The sequence below is a fragment of the Emys orbicularis genome, chromosome 2 (assembly GCF_028017835.1).
Source record: "Emys orbicularis isolate rEmyOrb1 chromosome 2, rEmyOrb1.hap1, whole genome shotgun sequence".
Taxonomy (NCBI): Eukaryota; Metazoa; Chordata; order Testudines; family Emydidae; genus Emys; species Emys orbicularis.
In genome coordinates this window covers 296,038,565-296,055,837 of record NC_088684.1, presented here as the reverse complement: position 1 = coordinate 296,055,837, position 17,273 = coordinate 296,038,565, and the positions used below count along the sequence as shown (strand labels likewise).

The 17,273-nt window shown below is 42.5% G+C and overlaps 1 protein-coding gene across 1 annotated transcript in view; it reads left to right on the top strand.

Moving 5' to 3' along the window:
• The window catches only part of SMARCC1 (SWI/SNF related, matrix associated, actin dependent regulator of chromatin subfamily c member 1), a 163,794-nt gene that overhangs the window by 124,647 nt on the left and 21,874 nt on the right, over window positions 1–17,273 (top strand). Inside the window, exons 25-26 of the mRNA XM_065398174.1 lie at window positions 8,223–8,357; window positions 13,999–14,257. Of these exons, the coding sequence (XP_065254246.1) occupies window positions 8,223–8,357; window positions 13,999–14,257 (394 nt within the window). The remainder of the gene's footprint in view (window positions 1–8,222; window positions 8,358–13,998; window positions 14,258–17,273) is intronic.

The window sequence follows — 17,273 nt, the reverse complement described above, 5'->3', positions numbered from 1 at the left end:
CAGAGCTTAAATGTTGATGCCCAAGCCATGGCAGAATCAGATCATGCTTTCATAGCTATGTTAGCACTGCAAGGCTAAAAGGAATAAATGCTTTTAGTAAAGTAAGCAGATAGTGCTCACAAGGAACAGATATTTTGAGCCATTTAAAGAAGCCGTTTAAAAGTCATGTTCTGACACACCTTCTAGATCTCTCTGCTTTAATAACCCTTTGTCTGCTGTGATAACCCACACAATTGTGAAAAAATGACAAGTACATCTTAGTTGTGCTTCTCACGTCTGGAATTCCTTTCTTTCATCGAGTGATGGTAAGATGATCAAAGTATTTTTAATTCTGATCTAATTTCTGTAGAACCTTTTATCTGAGGATCTCAGTGTTGTAACAAACTCTAACTAAACTTCACATCATTCGTGGGCAATATATATTATACCCATTTTACAGATGGCAAAACTGAGGCATGGATATGATTTATGTTGTAGTGTGAACTGCCTTGAGATGCATAATAAGTGCTGCATATGTGCTGTGTGTGTGACTGAGTGTAGCCTTCTGGACTCTTGGTCTGTTAGATACTTATCTATATATTTCCCTTGGGTGCAAAAAAGTAGTGCAGACTGGTAATGGGAGAATGTTACACTATTGGAAGTTCTCCCGATAAACTGGGGTCCTTGCTTCATGATCTCATGACATTTGGTGATAACTCTAGTGAACGTTTCCTTTCAAAAAAGATTTTAATATCAAAGGTTCTAAACAGCAACCTAGTTTACATATACAGTCAGTGCAGTACGAGGGGCTAGATGTCCCGAAGCACTTTACAAAGCAGTCAGAGCATGAAAGGCCTTATTTAAAACCAAATTCTAGTGCTATAATATGGGACTATTTCCCAAAAAGGCGCTGGTGCTGCAGACCATCTGGCTTCATTGTAGGTAATTTTGCATGTCTGCATCTAGGTCTGAAGAGTAGAAATGAGGTCTTCTGTAAATAGCAAAACCCCTTATAGCCAGAGCACCATGCACTTGTATTAAGAGTTACTTCTCTTCTTCACACCATGGATTGATGGGCATTTTCAGGCAAGCAATAAAAATGTAAATACGAGTGAAATTTAATCTCTTATTTTGAGAGGCTTCCTGCTCCCAATCAAGCTCATGTCCCCATTTTCTTCCGTTGGTGGTGGATGTAAGAGGAAGAAAGGGCTTGGATAATGCAGTCCTTTTGATTTTGACAAAGACACACAGAGAAAATTTATATTAGAGGAAATAATATCCTGTAATCAGGACCTTAACACTCCAGTGTAGAATTGGAGTGCAACAAGGACTTCTCTTCGCGTTTGCACTAAAAATTCAGACCGCATTAAGGCCTTTTGTGAGCCATGTCTCTGTCTGAGATGGAATAATTTAAACTTTAATATTAACCCAGACTATTAACTCTAGATTATATGGAAAGCTATTATAGTATTGCAAACTTTGCATTAGAAATAGAACTGTAAGTGTCACAGGAGAAATCTTGCAATTAGCTTTTCTGGGGGAGGTTGGTGGCTGCGGGACAATGTTATTAAAAGAATGTGTCGGTGTGTTTTGAAGGCAGCACAATATAGTGGTGAGTTGGGAGCTGATCATCAGGAGACATGGTTTCTTTTTGCAGATCTGCTAATAACTTTGAATTTGGGCAAGTCACTTCACCTCTGCACTATAGTTTTTCACATGTAGAATGGAGCTAATAATCCCCATACACACGCAGTTTGTAAAGTGCTTTAACACCTTTGGTGAAAGGCTCAAGGTGGTAAATAATAGGTTTTTTGTTTTTGTTTTGGGGTTTTGTTTTGTTTTTTAATGGTTTTGGTGATACACCCACTGCATATCTTCCCTTCCCACAACCCCAAATTGCTGAATTAATTTTCCCTCACCATGAAAATACATTTCAGGACCTGTGGGTCCTTTTTCATTTTTTCCCACCACTGGACACCCTTTCTGCTATAGATGGATATAGTGCTCTTTATCTAGACGTGGTTGATCAAAAATTTAAAAACAGGGTATCTCCATTAATTTAATTTATCTCCTAGAACTGGAAGGGACCTTGAAAGGTCATCAAGTCCAGCCCCCTGCCTTCACTAGCAGGACCAAGTACTGATTTTGCCCCAGATCCCTAAGTGGCCCCCTCAAGGATTGAACTCACAACCCTGGGTCTAGCAGGCCAATGCTCAAACCACTGAGCTATCCCTCCCCCAAAAGAATAAAAGTTACTATTGTGAGTACTTCATAGAATCTCAGGGTTGGAAGGGATCTCACGAGGTCATCTAGTCCAACCCCCTGCTCAAAGCAGGACCAATCCCCAGACAGATTTTTGCCCCCGATCCCTAAATGGCCCCCTCAAGGATTGAACTCACAACCCTGGGTTTAGCAGGCCAATGCTCAAACCACTGAGCTATCCCTCCCCCCAGTCAAAACAGCCTATGACAAGATTGCTGATTCATAAATTATCAAGACAGAAGGGATCATTGTGTCTGACCTCCTGCATAACACAGCCCGTAGAACTTCCCTGAAATAACTTGTTTGAATTAGAGCAGAGCTTTTAGAAAAACATCCAGTCTTGATTTAAAATTTTCCAATGATGGAGAATCCAACACAGCCTGTGATAAGGTCCTCTCATGGATCAGTAACTGGTTAAAAGACAGGAAGCAAAGGGTAGCAATAAATGCTCAGTTTTCACAGTCAAGAGAGGAAACTGTACTGGGACTAGTGTTGTTCAATATATTCATAAATGAGCTGGAAAAAGAGGTAAACAGTGAGGTGGCAAAATTTGCAGACGACACACAATTACTCAAGATAGTTAAGTCAAAACCTGAGTTACAAAGAAATCTCATTAAACGGGGTGATTGGACAACAAAATGGCAGATGAAATTCATTGTTGATAAATGCAAAGTAATGTACATGGGAAAACATAATCCCAGCTATACATACAAAATGATGGGGTCTAAATTAGCTGTTACTACTCAAGAACAAGATCTTGGGGTCATTGGGCTCAATGTGTGGTGGCAGTCAAAACAAGCTGACAATGTTGGGAGCCATTAGGAAAGGGGTAGATGGTAAAACAGAAAATATCATAATGCCACTATATAAATCCATGGTACGCCCATTCCTTGAATACCGAGTGCAGTTCTGGTCACCCCGTCTCAAAAAAAAAAAAAAAAAAATTAGAATTGAAAAGGTGCAGAGAAGGGCAACAAAAATTATTAAGGGTATGGAACAGCTTCCATATAAGGAGAGATTTAAAAATCTGGGACTTCTCAGCTTGGAAAAAGGCATCTAAGCGGGATATGGTAGAGGTCTATAAATTCATGAATGGTGTGGAGAAGATGAATAAGGAAGTGTTATTTATTCCTTCACTTAAACAAGAACCATGGGTCACCTGATGAAAATAATAGGCAGCAGGTTTAAAACAAACATAAGAAAGTACTGCTTCACACAGTGCAGAGTGAATCTGTGGAACTCATTGTCAGGGGATGTTGTGAAGGCCAAAACTATTAGTCCAGATAGTCAGGGATGCAACCCCATGCTCTGGGTGTCCCTAGCCTCTGATTGCCATAAGTGGGGAGTGGACGACAGGGGATGGATCACTCGATAATTGCCTGTTCTGTTGATTCCCTCTGAAGCCCCTGGCAATGGCCATGGTTGGAAAACAGGATTTTGGCGAAATGGACCATTGATCTAACCCAATATGGCCGTTCTTATGTTAAATTGTTCCAGTGGTTAGTTACCCTCACCGTTAAAAAATTTGTGCCTTATTGCTAATCTCAGTTTCTTGCTTGAGCTGTCATTGGATCATGTTATACCTTTGTCTGTTAGATTGAAGAGCCCATTATCAAATATTTGTTCCCCAGGTAGGTACTTATAAACTGTGATCAAGTCACCCTTTAGTTGTCATTTTGATAAATTAAATAGATTTAGCTGCTTGAGTCGTCACTATGAGGCATATTTTCCAATTCTTTAGTTATTCTTTTTGCTCTTCTCTGAACCCTTTCCAGTTTATCAGCATCCTTCTTGAATTGTGGACACCAGAACTGGACACACTATTCCAATAGCAGTCGCATCAGTGCCAAATATAGAGGTAAAATAGCCTCTCTGCTTTTACTCAGTAGTTCCGTGTTTATACTTCCAACGATCTCATTAGTCCATTTGGCCACAGCATTGCATAGGGAGCTCATGTTCAGCTGATCCACCGTGATGCCCAGGTCTTTTTCAGAATTCGTTTTTCCTAGGGTAGAGTCCCCCATCTTTTAAGTATGGCCAACATTCTTTGTTCCTAAATGTATGATTTTACCTTTGGCCATATTGGCAAGCATATTGTTGGCTTGTGCCTAGCTTACCAAGTGATCCAACTCGATCTGTATCAGTGACCTGCCCTCTTCCTTATTTAGCACTCCTCCAATCTTTGAGTCATCTGTAAACTTTATCAGTGATTTTATTTTCTTCCAGACATTGATAAAAAGGTTGAATAGTGTAGGGCCAATAATTGATCCCTGCAGGGCCCCACTAGAAACTCATCTGTTTGATGACCATTCCCCATTTACAATTACGGTTTGAGACCTATCAGTCAGCTAGTTTTTACTCCAATTAATATGTGGCATGTTGATTTTTGTTTTGTTCCACTTTTTGTAATCAAAATGTCATACAGTACAAAGTCAAATACCTTAATGAAGTCTAAATATAGTGCATCGACACTATTGCCTTTATCAATCAAATTTTTAATCTCATCAAAAAATATATCAAGTTAGTTTGACAGGATCTGTTTTCTATAAACCCACATTGATTGCCACTAATTATTAATATCCTAATTTCTTTATTAATCATATGCCATATCAGCTGTTCCATTATTTTGCCTGGGATCAGTGTCAGGTTGACAGGCTTATGATTACCCAAGTCACCCTTTTAAAATATTGGCTGAACATTAATTTTCTTCCAGTTCTCTGCAACTTCCCTGGTGTTCCAAGACTTACTGAAAATCAACATTAATGGTTCAGAGAGCTCTTAGTCCAGCTCTTTCAAAACACTTGGATGCAAGTTATTTGGACTGGCTGACTTTTTTGAGTTCTTGCTCATGTCGAACCATTGTCTAGTTGAACATTGACAGCTTCCCACCAAAGATCACCACAGCGCAGGTCACCTTCACCCAGACAGTCTCCCAGATGCCAGTCTCCACCGGGGTGGGAATCGCTCCCTGTCCTGGCACCGGTCTCCATCTCCCCGGTACCACTCGTTGGGCAGGCACCATTCCTCACCTCGCTGGTCACCGACCAGGGTCAGTCGGCAAACTCAGGCCTCAACAGCTCTGCCCTGGTCACCGGAAGGGCAATGGTCTAAGTAGGACCAGGAGTTCAGCCCCTCGCCAAGGAGGGGGATTCGCCGCCAACCCGCGAAACCAGCACAGCACCTGCAGCGACCGCATGGTAGCAGGGACATAGGCCCCCTCAATGACTGTACTGGAACCTGTGGGGCATGCCCATAATGCTGGTCCCATATTCCCACCAGTCCTCCCTGGCCGCCTCAAACAAACCACCCCTGGCACCCAGAGTTGGAACATGGTACCAAATCCAACGCGGGAGCAGCACATCGGCCTCCAATAACTAAGGAGCTGTCCCCAGAGAAGGAAGGGGAACCTTGAGCACCTCAACCCGCATGTCAGGGACCCTGTTCTGCCATGGGACCTGAATCTTGTGCTGTTGCTGCTCACAGGGTCCCCCTTCGAGCCTCTGACTTCTTGCTCTCTCCTTCTTCTGTCCTGGAAAGTCGCATTCCTAGTTGTAATAAAATACGCCCGCCGGGTCTCTGAGATTAGGGCACTTACCTCAGAACCACCCTATACGGACTTCTACAAAGACAAGGTCCTGCTGTGGCCGCACCCAGCTTTCCTGCCCAAGATGGTCTCGCAGTTTCATATAGGCCAGGACATTTACTTATCTGTCTTTTTTCCAAAGCTGCATAAGGAGAAGGAGGAGAAGCATAGATTGATTTCCCTAGATGTCAGGAGGGCGCTGGCCTTCTACATTGAAAGGACCAAGCCATTCCGCAAGTCGACGCAATTGTTCATCGCGGTGGCCAACAGGATGAAAGGTCGTCCAGTGTCCCCTCAAAGAATTTCTTCTTGGATTACTTCCTGCATTTGCTACTGCTATGATCAGGCGAAGATGCCACCACCAGCGGTTGTAACCGCCCACTCGATCAGGGTGCAAGCCTCTTCGGCAGCTTTCCTAGCCCAAGCACCTCTCCAGGACATCTGTAGGGAGGCCACATGGTCATCCGTCCACACGTTCACGTCCCATAATGCACTTATCCAGCAGGCCTGGGACGATGCTGGCTTCAGTAGAGCAGTACTGCAAGCCGCTAGACTGAACTCCAAGTCCACCTCCGAGGATATTGCTTGTTAGTCATCTAGAATGGAATTGGCGTGAGCAAATGCACGAAGAAGAAAAAATGGTTACCTACCTTTGTAACTGTTCTTTGAGATGTATTGCTCATGTCCATTCCATTACCCGCCCTACTACCCCTCTGTCGGAGTTGCCAGCAAGAAGGAACCAAAAGGGTGTAGGGTCAGCAGCGCCTAATACACCCACATGAGTGTGGCACTGAAAGGGACACTACAGCCAACCCTACTGACAACTGTGCACGCTAAGGCAAAAATCTCTGACAACTGTGCACGTAGGCATGTGCACACCTAGAATAGACTGAACATGAGCAACACGTCTCAAAGAACAACAGTTACGAAAGATAGGTAACCATTTTTTGGGGGGGGGGAGTTTTTGTAGTTGAGCAATGAGTTGTAACAATAACATGTATGTGTGGTCAATTAAAGTGCTTCTGTCTTTTTATATTTTAAACTTGAAATACTCAAGCAGTGCTTGAGGGCTGTCTCATTTAGATGTCATGTATTTAAATAATTAATCATCCTTAGACGTACATCTGATTAACCACAATAGTAAAGGTAAAGCTTGAGGGAGATATTTGAGGCCTGTTGGTTTTGTCTGTAATCTGTTTTTGCACTCTTAAATTTCGAATGTAGATTCAGTTTTTCATAAAAGAGCAATGCTGTAAGCTGGTTGTAAAGGAAAACTGGGGTTTCTTTTATATAACCTTTCAACAAACTTTATACACTGACAGTGAGGCGTAGCTACTTAAGGCTGTGTAGACTCTCTCCCTGGTTGAAATGGAACTGCTACAATGGGCAAAATTGTAATTTTACTTGTTTGCTGTTGAATGTTGTAATGGGATCCATTTTTAACTAGTTACATAACCTCCAGTTCACTTGAGCAAAGATCTCTAGAATGGCAGAGGTATATCTGTCATTTCCTCAGTCTTCCTGAGTGTGTCTCTGTGTAGTAGCCTCGCATTCACCACAATAGTAAAGACTTTTTAGATCACACGTAACTGAGCCACCATAAATCTTTTGCCCTTTGATCCCTTGTTAGCCCCTCACTCTTCCATTTTAAAACCTCTACTCCAGTTGCTCACAAATTCAGACGATTTTAAGGCAAAATCAAATTGTCTAGGGCAGGGGTCGGCAACCTGCGGCACGCAAGCTGATTTTTAGCGACACTCTGCTGCCAGACGGGGTCCTGGCCACCGGCCCCGCTCAGCCAGCTCTGGCCTGGATGGACGGCAGTGGGCTGAGCAGGGCCGGCGGCTGGGAACCCGGCTGGCAGATGGAAGCCCAGACCAGCAGCGGTCTGAGCCACTCAGCCCGCTGCCAGTCTGGGGTTCCGTCTGCCACCTGCGCTGCCAGTCTGGGGTCCTGTCCACTGGCCCCTGCCAGACGGGGTCTTGGCCGCCAGCCCCACTCAGCCCGCTGCCAGTCTGGGGTTCCATCCGCCGGCCCCTGTAAATGTAAAATGTATTACTGGCACGCAAAACCTTAAATTAATGAAGACTTGGCACACCACTTCTCAAAGGTTGCCGACCCCTGGTCTAGGGGGAGTGAGCTTGTACAGTATTCATTTATATATAAGCTTAACATCTATCTACTTTGATTAAAGACTTCAGAAATACTAGGAGGATTATCATTGTGAAGATAAAGGATTGAAAATGAAAAGAAAATAAATATTTGGTTAAAGTGAACAAATGGAAAATCTAGGACACAATTCATACTTGGTTATTCAATCCCTTAAAGCACTGAACGATCTATTTTGTAAAGGTGGTGTGTGCGGGAGGGCTCTAACTTGTGTGCTTTTTATCCTCAGCACCTAGCAGCAGTGGAAGAGCGAAAGATCAAGTCCTTGGTAGCCCTCTTGGTGGAAACACAAATGAAGAAACTGGAGATCAAACTTCGTCATTTTGAAGAGCTGGAAACAATCATGGACAGAGAGAAAGAGGCAGTAAGTGCAGGAGACTAATTCTCTATGATATCCTAGAGCAAGCCAATGGCTAGAGAGGTCTCTGCATGTCAGAATAGCTGGTGTATTAGCAATTTCATCTGTTCCTAACACTTTAGATATACAGCTCTCGTTAGCTCACCTAGGGTATATCTACACTGCAATTAAAAACCCACGACTGGCCCATCCCAGCTGACTCAGGCTCAGGCTAAGGGGCTTTTTAACTTTGGTGTGGATGTTTGTGCTTGGGCTGGAGCCCGGGCTCTAGGACCCTATCAGGTTGAAAGGTCCCAGAGCTTGGAGACCGCCCAAATGTCTAAACTGCAATTAAACAGCCCCTTAGCGTCAACAGAATCAGCTGGCACTGGCCAGCCACTGCTGTCTAACTGCAGTATAGACATACCCTCAGAGTTACTCACATTAAGCTGTTTAATTCACCTCTCTGATGTGTCTACCCAGGATCTCTTCTGTAGTGTAAAAGAGTGAGTTAGGACTATCTATTATGCATTGGCCCCTAATTTGCCTCTTGCCCCCACCCTGTATTCATTTTGGGATGAAGATTTACAGAGCCTGTGCAGAGGTTACATCTGATGAGTAGGGGGAGAGGAGCAATTTTGTAATTCAATGATGGCTATTCTTTACTCCACAGGGAATGGGGTGGGGAGATGCTTTTCATACATCACTGGGGTATAGTCTCTAGGACACCAACCCTCTGCCTTTCCTGTTTTACCTTGGTTTTAGATCAAACACCTAGTTTGGTCTTTCAGTCTGCTTCTCCAATTCCTTTGTGGGAGTTGCTCTTCCAGCTCCCCTGAGATTCTCACTTGCTCTGTGCTTTTAGTCAGTATTCTACTCAACCTGAGTAGCAGAGTGAGTGCACTCCTGTGGGCAGCATTCAGCTCCTTGATCTGCACAGTGCACTTTACACTGCGGAGGAACTCCCTGAGTAGGTAACAGATCTCTGAGCTGGAGAAAGAATGGGCAGCTCTAAGAGAGGGGAGAGCAAAGAGGAGGATGCAGTCATAGGCACAGAGGGGAATGATGAGAAATAATAGGAAAATGGCAGGTCAAAAGGGACAGAAAAAGAAAGCTAAGAAAATGGGAAAGAGGAGAAGGGGGCCAGGAAGACAGTGCTCTGGGAACATGCTCAGATTGGCATGGAAGGCAATGAGTAGAGACAATGGAGGGAAAAGAAGAGGAGATGAGCAGCAGGATAAGGTGATTACTGATCAAAGAATCAGCATTCTGTCTTGGGAAGACACTTGGCATAATAGTAGGGGCTAGGACACGGGTTTAGTTTAATTTCTGATCATTTGAAACATGGCAGTCCTAATACAAATTAATAGTAATAAATTAGTGATTTTGTGGTGGCTTCTTGAGTCCCTTGTTTTAACACTCAGTAATTTCTTTGCTGTGCACAATTAGAATAAGAAATACCAGGGGAAGAGATAGTGACTTTGCAGGATATGCAGCATTCACTAAATCAGCCTCTGATATGTTGATCAGCTGTTTTTTTGAATGAGACATGGTATCCTTTTGACTACTTCAGCGGTGAGCTCAAAGTTAAATTTTTCATCACGTTTTTTGCATATCCTGGTGGAGTAGTTTGTTTCGTCTCTTTGTGGGCAGCGTGATGGTAGAAGTAGATGAGGTTATGGGATATTTACCTGTAATTCCTGGGTTTTCCATATCCGCCTATGTGACAGATATTGCAAAAGTAGGCAATATTTTGGGGGACTGTATTGTATTAAATCTACAAATGGTTTCTGTATGATTGTGTTCTACTCCATGGGGGAGGGTTACCACAGCTGCTACAGGAACTAAAACCAGTGGGATGTGATTAAGGTGAATCACTGAAACTAAATAACTCTAGAGAGGTACATACCGTGCAGTGGTTTGCACAGACTCCCTCATTCAAGCTGGATTTTCCAGAAACTAGGAAACAAAGACAGGCCTTTTGGTTAAAAATATATATAAATATAAATATAAATAAAAGCTTTCAGGGCTTTCTTTCTGATCCAGCAAACTGTCAGGACTTTCTGTCCAAGGTGGGGCCCCAACCTTTGCAGAAGATTTGGAGAAAGAATAAATGTGCTTGCATAGACAGAGCGGCATGGTAACTTGTAACTGCTGGCAACACCCTGTTCATGGTCCTTGGAAAGCATCGCACAGGAGCTGGCCTTTAGGCAGACTGGTTTGCTGAGGATATCAGTGTAAGGCAGGGAGCTGAGCAGCCTTAAAATCTTCAGTCAGAAGGCAGTGGTCCCTGCCCAGATATATGTGACAGCTGGAGACCTTATTGGACACTCTTGGAGTGGACTGCCGGGGTGGGGGTGTGCAGGGGAGAAAGATATGGATGCAATTCCTGTGACATTCTGGCAGTCCTCACATGTGAATTTAATGGAATTTACATCCGCATCTTAGCATTAGTCAGACTGATAGAGTTTGACAAACTGTGGTCTTTTATCAGAAGAGTATGTCAACAAGAGGTTCTTCTTTGCCTCGTATCCTCAGCTGTTTCCCTGTGCATGTCTGCCTCTGACACTGATTGGCAACTAAAGAAATGGCCGTAACTAAGTTGAAAAGGTTCTCTGTAGATTTTCTTATCTTTAGGGGAAAAACTCCATTTCAGTGACAGCCTTTCTTTCTTTTTTCTTCTTTTGGAGGCAGCCTGACATTTTCTTTTTTAATATTCTATGTATGAGTTCCCCCCTGGCTCCTGGTGGCCAAAATTCAGCTTTATTCCACTGACACGGTGGATATTTAGTGGAGTCATTAAATTTAACCAAAACAGAAGTTCCTCGGTATTGTGGCAGATTCCATACCCACATGTCCATACAGCTCCACTTGAGCTGTCTCAGCCCTCTATTATAGTAAAGGTCACCTGCTTGTAACTGTTAAAAGAAATCTGCAAGTGGGGCTGGGGGGTAGGAGGGAGGAGGTTTTATGCATAACACATTTTGTTCTATTTGTAATCTGAAGCTATTTCAGTGCTGTCAGCGCTGATTATGTGTAACTGGAGATTCTATTGATAGCAGCATTGTTGAGCCAGAAGTTGTGGTAACACATGAATGAATGCACTCTTTTTACTGTCATGGAAAGGCAGTGTGGGAGGTAGAATGATGAACCAGTGATGGCTGCTGTAGGGTGCACATGTTAGATATTTATAAGTCATTTCTAATTGTGCATCATTTTGAGGCAGCTTGAAAACATTGTGCCTAAACCTTTTCCTGTTGTAGATGTTTACAGCAAATGTACTGAAGAGCCTTTTGTGACTCCTGGACATAGCATTTCTTTCCATTTCCTGTCACCTCCATGAGTCAAGTTGTTCATGCACTGGTTTGTGATGTGGACAGATGTGCACTGTGATCCAGGCTGAGACCATCTAATTTAGCTCCTGTATGATTTGTCATTGTCAGGTTATCACCTGGCTCTGAGAACTGAAAGTTAAATGCATGTGTACTGATGTACTGATCTGCCTCGATGGAAAACCTATGTGTATTGATGACAGACCCTCTTGAAGCCTAATTCTATGGACATAACAATATGTTACGTGTCTTTTTAAATCTGTTTTTTTGCACTTCTCATGGAGTGTGGCTCAGCAGTTTCCGACCTAGCATGTGGAACCTGCTATGTTGGGCTGTGAATCAATTTTAGGCCTGACTTGCATCACAGCTCATGTATGTTTCACATGAGCCTTCAACTTTCATGAGTATCTTTTGTGGGACTGTCTGTTCTTGTCCCCCTATCCTTTTTGCCATCCCAGTGGGGAAAATGTGTTGAAGAAAAGCTTTCAAAAGCATTTAGATCTGATGCATATTGCTAGACGTTTGTTTGCATTGTGAGGAAGTTTGTAATAACATTCTACTGGATTGCCCTCTTTACATGTATTTCAACAAGAGAAGGTGGCCTGCAGATGGAGAATTAGGAATGCGTTAGAATATAAAAGTAGGCTGCAGTGGTATCTCTTTTTATTAAGCCTTGCTCTCAGGGCCCTTAAAGCAATTTTGCTGTGAACTGCCTGCCACCTATTGTTTCTGTTTTCACACATGAACCATTACACCATTGGAGTTTTTGTCTTTTCATTGTATCAGGTTCCTCCTGGTAAAGTGTCAAATTGGTCAAGGACAAAGAAATCATGGCAGCATGAATAAACACATTGTGGTCATTACATGTTGAAAACAGCCCCCCACAAGAGCTATGCATTATTCATTGGCTCTGGTCGCCATCTGGTTCTGTTGGTGAATGCTCTGTGGCCGAATGGTTTTTCACTCACACTTTGGTAGTGAACAGTCTGCTGCATAATGTTTTGTGGAGTGGAGTTCTTCTAGACATCTTAAAGTATGTTTGCAATGCGCAAAGGACTCTGAATGCAGACAAACTGTTCTTTAGACCCCATAGTTTGTATTATAGCTTTAAATGCTTCTATTCTTCTATTTGAACGGGCATTTAGCTTCTGGGGTGGAGAGGATGTTTTTGGTTTTATTGAAAAATCACAACATCTCTCTTTTGTTTCATTCTTCCTGGGGAAGGGAAAGAAGAGTTTAGTTTGTATCTAGACATGGCAGTTCATCTTCACAAAGCGTAACTCAGCTGTGTTGAGATTGCAAAGAAACTGGGAAAGGAATTTATGAGCAGCGTGTCTCAGAGGCTGGTATTTGGTCTCTGGTCAGCTTCCTGGCTAGCAGGGTGGATGTGTTTTAAAATAACGTTGTCAAGCTGGTAAACTTCATAGGTTACTTTCCAGAATCCCATTTCCCCACATTTTTGCTTTTCTTTCATGACTAACGGAACAGAAGGGGGTTTGGATGGATCTGGTGAAAGCTATGTTGCTGTATACCTCAACTAGATTAAAACATTTAGAGGTACAAGGACACACTTATCTGTTACACTTTGCTGGGCTTAGAGTTAGCTAAGATTTACATATGAGCTTTTCTAACCATAATGAGAAGATCAGCATAGTAACAGCCCCATAGTAAGAAGTATCTTCTGCAGATGGCTTATTTATTCAGCATCTAGGTTACTTGTTACAAAGCTTTGTACTGAAAGCACAATAACAACGTGTTTTTAAAAAGTTCAAGGAAAAGGCAGTTGGTCCAAACATGAAACCGTATTAGCCTCAGCAATCCAAATCAATGGTTAAGGGGTGCCTTGAGGCATAGATTTCACTCTGGAAATCTAGGCATAGAATTAGGACCCCGTATGAATTTTGTGAGCACATGTTGTTGGGGCAGAATTCGGTGGTGAAGTCTTTCCACAGAAAACTCCTCTGGTTGTATCCAGTTCCTTCTTAGGGATTGTCTTTCCCACAGTGCAACATGGAGAGGAAACTGGATCAGAGGAGAGAGTGATGGCGCGCAGAATTGAGAGGAGGTGAACATTTACAGTCTATCTTGGGTTAAATTGTAGTTGTAGTGCCATGGTGTTCCCTGGAATGGAAACACCATGGTAGAGTTAACTAACTGCTGTGGGTGGTAACGGACAATATCCCTTTTTAATGGCACGTATTGTCATCCTGACTGCAAAATAGTGGTGAGCTGAGCAGGTAAGTTGCCAATTGGTAATAAGAATGTCTATCATTGTGGGGAGCACTTCTTACATCTTTTCATATTTCTAAATTGAATGTTTTTTCTCTTGACTGCAGTTAGAACAGCAGAGGCAGCAGTTGCTGACGGAACGACAGAACTTCCACATGGAGCAGTTGAAATATGCAGAATTAAGGGCCCGCCAGCAAATGGAGCAGCAGCATAGTCAGAACACACAACAATCGCACCAGCATTCCAGTGGGCCTGGCATGAACCCACTTGGGGCACCGGGTCATCCAGGCATGCTGCCTCATCAGCAGCCCCCTCCATACCCTATGATGCACCACCAGATGCCCCCCCCTCATCCACCACAGCCAGGTAAGAGTTTGTAAGAGAAGATCATCATGATTGATTAAAGCCAGAGGAAGAAGTGATGACAGATGAAACTACACATCTGCTTGTGTACTTATTTAATGTAGTGCGTGTGTTTCATATAAAGGGTGTCTTATTATAAAAGAGAAATGCACTTTGAGGCCAGAATGGCGAACATTATTCACGTATGATGCAGTTTTGTGTGGTAACTTCTGTGACTTGGCATAACTGCAGGCTGTATGAGCTAATACAGCTCATATGGGGGTCATACTGGATAAGATGCTAAATATGAGTCAACAGTGTCACACTGTTGCAAAAAAAGCAAACATCATTCTGGGATGTATTAGCAGGAGTGTTGTAAGCAAGACACAAGAAGTAATTCTGCTCTACTCTGTGCTGATTAGGCCTCAACTGGAGTATTCTGTTAAGTTCTGGGCACCACATTTCAGGAAAGATGTGGACGAATTGGAGAAAGTCCAGAGAAGGGCAACAAAAATTATTAAAGATCTAGAAAATATGACCTATAAGGGAAGTTTGAAAAAACTGGGTTTGTTTAGTCTGGAGAAGAGAAGACTGAGAGGGGACATAAGTTTTCAAGGAGGAGGGAGAAAAATTGTTGTTCTTAACCTCTGAGGCTAGGGCAAGAACCAATGGGCTTAAATTGCAGCAAGGGCGGTTTAGGTTGGACATTAGGAAAAGTTTCCTGTCAGGGTGGTTAAGCGTTGGAATAAATTGACTAGGAAAGTTGTGGAATCTCCGCCATTGGAGATTTTTAAGAGCAGGTTGGACAAACACCTGTCAGGGATGGTCTAGATAATACTTAGACTTGCCATGAGTGCAGGGGATTGGACTAGATGACCTCTCGAGGTCCCTTCCCGTTCTACGATTCAATGATAGGGAGACACTGAAGGTCTTTGGGTTCGGAAGGTGGTGACTTGGTCAGAGCATCTGGAAGGAGATTATTTTCGCTTCTGGATTTTAGACTGAAGAGTAGAGAAGTATATATCAGGAAGGATTAACAGATGGAGTGATGATAGGGAAGGTTGTAGTAGCTCAAATATGAGAGTTATGATATGGGACTATGAAGGAAAGAACAGATTTTAAGAAATGTTTTAGAGTGAAATGACAAGATTTGGAGAGAGCCTGTATGTGAGGAGAGAAGGACATAAGAATCCACGATAACCCAAAGTTGTGAGCTTCAGAAACAGGAGGATAATGGAGACAAATTGTAGTACTATGATAAATCATGGATTTATTCTGCTACTCTTCCCCTGTTACAATTAGAATAAATGGTCCATCGGATGAGCAGAGTGATGCTCAAAGTGACCCACGTGGTTTTCATTAAATTGAATTGAAACCACGTCTATCTTCAGCATTAGTCTCTTCTTTTCCCAATCCCCTGAAAAAATGAGCTTCTTTAGAAGAACACAAGAGAAGGTCAAAGACCAGAGTGGATCTGTGGTTTCGTAAAGGGAAAACTCCAGCTAGTTAAATAATTGGATTCATCTTAGTTACCATATAAAAAGTGTTATTGTATTCTTCAGTAATAGTCCAAAATATGGCATTTTACAGGAGTGATACTGTAATGTTTGGAATAAGTACCACAAGATTAGGTTCAACAGATTTTTTTTTTTTTTTTTTTTTTTTTATAGCCAAACTGAAATCCTTCAAATTTTGGAGATGTGGTGCTAGTGAAGCCAATAAACAGTATAAATTACAGCAGGCAATAAGTAATAGGGAAATTAGGAAAGATGTGGACAAATTGGAAAGAGTCCAGAGGAGAGCAACAAAAATGATAAAAGGTTTAGAAAACCTGACCTATGAGTAATGGTTAACAAAACTGTGTGGGTTTAGTCTTGACAAAAGAAGATTGAGGGTGGACCAGATAAGTCCAATCTGTTAAGGGCTGTTATAAAGAGGACTGTGATGAGTTGTTCTCCATGTCCTCTAAAGGTAGGACAAAAAGTAATGGGCTTAATCTGCAGCAAGGGAGCTTTAGGGTAGATATTCGGAAAAACTTTCTAACTATAAGGATCATTAAGCCCTAGAATAGGTTTCCAAGGGAGGTCATGGAGTCCCATCATTGGAAGCTTTTAAAAACAAGTTGGACAAACATCTGTCAAGGATGGTCTAGGTTTACTTGGTTCTACCACATCACAGGGCTCTGGAGTTGATGACTTCTCGAGGTCCCTTCCAGCCCTACATTTCTGATTCTCAAGTGTGTTTCTAACAGCATTTCCTTATGGGCCTAACACAACTCCATATGCACCGTCTGGTTACCTGAGACAGGAGAGATGGACAAAACTGAGGGGAGAATCACTTTTGGTTAGGAATATTAGTGTGTGTGTGGTCATGTGACCTAGTGTGCTTGACAGCATAGCCTATAGTAATTAAAAAACATTATAAATATCTCTAATCATTTTAATCATTAAATATTTTTACTGATTGTGTATTTCTCTTTATTCAAATTCTTAGATAAAGTTTATAGTTATTTTTAATTTGTTTGCTTATGTGAGTTTGAATTATTTGAGAGGCCAAGTGTGGTGGTCACTGCCTTGGTGCGGTTAACCCCTTGTCTCACTGGTGGCACCGCCAAGTAGCTTTATTCTTAGCACACCAGGAGGAGGAGTCAGGCACCTACTAGTTGGGCACTATGAAATGAGCAAAGATGAAAAATTCTGGAACTGTTCAAAGACTGTGAGGCACCCCTCTTCTGTTCGCACATCATACAGGTGCTAAGCCAGCACCGAAACAGGAAGTGTGTGTGTGTGTGTGTTTTATATATATATATATGTCCTGGAATTTCTTACCCTTGGACCAATGCTTTTCTGATGATAATGATGAGATACTCTGAGATTGAGGTGTCAGAAGAGGACGTGCAGAAGCAAATTGATAAATAAAAATGCAATAAATCACCAGGCTGAGATGGTCCATTGAAGAGTTCTTAAGGAGCTTAGGTATGAAGTAACTGAACTGCTAACAAAATATGCAACGTTTCATTGAAACCAGCTGCTGTTCCATA